The 2460-nt window shown below is 41.4% G+C and overlaps 1 protein-coding gene across 1 annotated transcript in view; it reads left to right on the top strand.

The window, feature by feature from the left end:
* The window catches only part of RSBN1L (round spermatid basic protein 1 like), a 56206-nt gene that overhangs the window by 47758 nt on the left and 5988 nt on the right, over window positions 1–2460 (top strand). The window contains exons 7-8 of the mRNA XM_025209599.1: window positions 1931–2039; window positions 2136–2460. The exon at window positions 2136–2460 is cut by the window's right edge and continues 5988 nt beyond it. Coding sequence (XP_025065384.1) covers window positions 1931–2039; window positions 2136–2460 — 434 coding nt within the window. The remainder of the gene's footprint in view (window positions 1–1930; window positions 2040–2135) is intronic.

Genomic DNA, 2460 nt, shown 5'->3' with positions numbered 1-2460 from the left:
CTGTGACCATCGGCAGTGTAAGTAAAGCTTTCTTTGTACAACCAATACGCTTCTGTGCCTAACTCTACTCCGTCGTGGAAAAACCCTACCTGATGGTCCGGGCTACTGGCCATAGCCTTAGACCACCCTTGGTCCCGACAATTTTGAGCTCTTATACCATCACCTCTATATACACCACACAAACGCACACAGATCAGGACAAAAATATTTTTAAAAACAAAATGAAAATGTTATTGTGGATGTTTGATTCTTTTAGTATATAATTTGTTGTTTTTTTTCTGGTTCCAAGATGGCAAACCCCCTTTCCAAAATGAGTACTTGTAGGGGCAATGTGAAAGACTTCCAGTGGCAAAGGTCAGGGGTTAGAGGGCGGGACTTCCAGTCCCTAGATGGCGACTGGGGGCAGCAGTTGTCAAGGGGCGGGGCCACCCTTGTGGCCCTCGACAGCTCGCCAAAACTCGTTAAGTGGCCCTTCCAACCGAAATAATTGCCTGCCCCTGCCCTAAGAAGTAATATGAGAAACCTGTTGAGCAGATAAAAGATTTCTTTATTTGGATTTTGCATAATCTGAAGTGGATGATAGGCTTACCGTTTCAAAGATGATGGAATGCTAATGGGACACACTTACACTTGAAACATTCATCTTTCATGGGGGGAAAATAGTTCTGTAGTGTTGTAGCAGTGATGGTCCAAGGAATATGAAGCGAGATTTGTTTAGTATTATCTTTTATTGGACCAGCTAAATAGTTGGAAGAGATGTTAGACAAGCTTTTGGGCACAAACTACCTTTTCACAAGTACAGGAATGAAGCAGATGCAGGTAAAAGTACTGCTTTTAAGTAATTATTTATATACTGGAGTTAAAGGAAGAGGGCAAGCAACTTGTGGAGCAAACAAGTTATCAAACCAAGTATAGAGCAGCTGAATTGGATAAACCAAATTATGGAAGAGAACTAGACAATTTAAATGTTACCTGTGGAATGCAGGGAGGTTAGCAGAGGGACTGGTAAATTGTAACATGCGTAGAAACCACCATCTGTAGTTCTGTCCAAATTTTTTATATCCAGTAACGTTATGAATCTTTGTCCCCAGGCCCGTCTCCTAATGGTATTTTGTAGATTTCCCTTTGAGTGAATACAAGGACTGTGAAGTCAGAGGTAGCCTGGTGGTTCTGTGAAGTGTTAAGGTTTCCCCCCCTCATTATCACTTCTCTGTGAGTTTATTACAGAGAGTAATGGTTGTTTAGTTTCAGTCACATAGGTTCCAGGAGGGGATTTGGTGCATTAGATGAGACATCACCTTCTGTGATCGACATGGTTTAAAATTCATGGCTTCTGATGTTTTGGTGCATATTGATTGAAGTGATGGTGGAAGCGAGTTGGCAGGGTCAGCTGTATGGTGATCCAGCAGGAAAATTGTTTCTGGAGTATTAGTTAAGGTTCAGAGGCTTGCAAGTTACGAGCTGTGGAAGGAAGGGTTAGGAATATTTCTCTTAAGTGTAATCCCCTTTGATCTTTCTGATAGATTCCAGCATGGGGTAATGTGTGAGCCAGGGGTGTGGATTGCTGAGGGAGGTTTCTTTTTTTATCTTGTAGTAGGTTTTGTGCAGGGTATGTGGGTGGCTCGGAGCTTCTAGAAAGGCAGAGATTGGTCACAGGTGGTTGACCTCACTGGCTACCTGTTATTCTGTTACTACTTAGAAAGATATTAGAGCTAATTAACAAATACAAATGCTGGCATATTCCACTTAATTAGGTAGTTATTTTAACAAGCTTGTTCAAAAATATTTTAAAGCTGAAATGGTAGAATTTCTGTTTTTACATTGCTTGCTTTATTCCTGTTGCAGAGGACAAAAAAACAAAGTAGTAACAAGAACTGGAACAATTGTAAATTGTGGCCCTAACTGTGTACCATGTTGGTGTTTTTTGTAGGTCTAAGCAGCCTCGTATAACCAAAGATGTAATTTGTTTCCATGCTGAAGACTTCTTAGAGGTAGTTCAGCGAATGCAGTTAGATTTGCATGAGCCTCCACTCTCACAGGCAAGTATCATGTTGAACTGTCAATAAAGTTTATTTCTCATGCTTCAGAGTACATTTTTTTCATCTTAGTTCTTGTCTTGTTTTCCCCCCTTCCAGTGTGTCCAGTGGGTTGATGATGCAAAGCTTAACCAACTGCGAAGGGAAGGCATTCGGTATGCCAGGATTCAGTTATATGATAATGACATTTATTTTATTCCAAGGAATGTTGTGCACCAGTTCAAGACAGTTTCAGCTGTATGCAGTTTGGCTTGGCATATCAGGCTCAAGCTATATCACTCGGAGGGAGATGGTTCTCAAAATTCAAGCACCCATGAAGCAGACACACCTGCAGACCCCATGTCTTTGGTCACAGGACTTCAGACTGGCAACCGAATTTGTACGATAGGCAGAAATACCTCCGAAGACACCAAATTTTCAGATA

The sequence above is a fragment of the Alligator sinensis genome, unplaced genomic scaffold (assembly GCF_000455745.1).
Source record: "Alligator sinensis unplaced genomic scaffold, ASM45574v1 scaffold670_1, whole genome shotgun sequence".
In the NCBI taxonomy this organism is placed as follows: Eukaryota; Metazoa; Chordata; order Crocodylia; family Alligatoridae; genus Alligator; species Alligator sinensis.
This window is presented reverse-complemented; position numbering and strand designations above follow the sequence as displayed.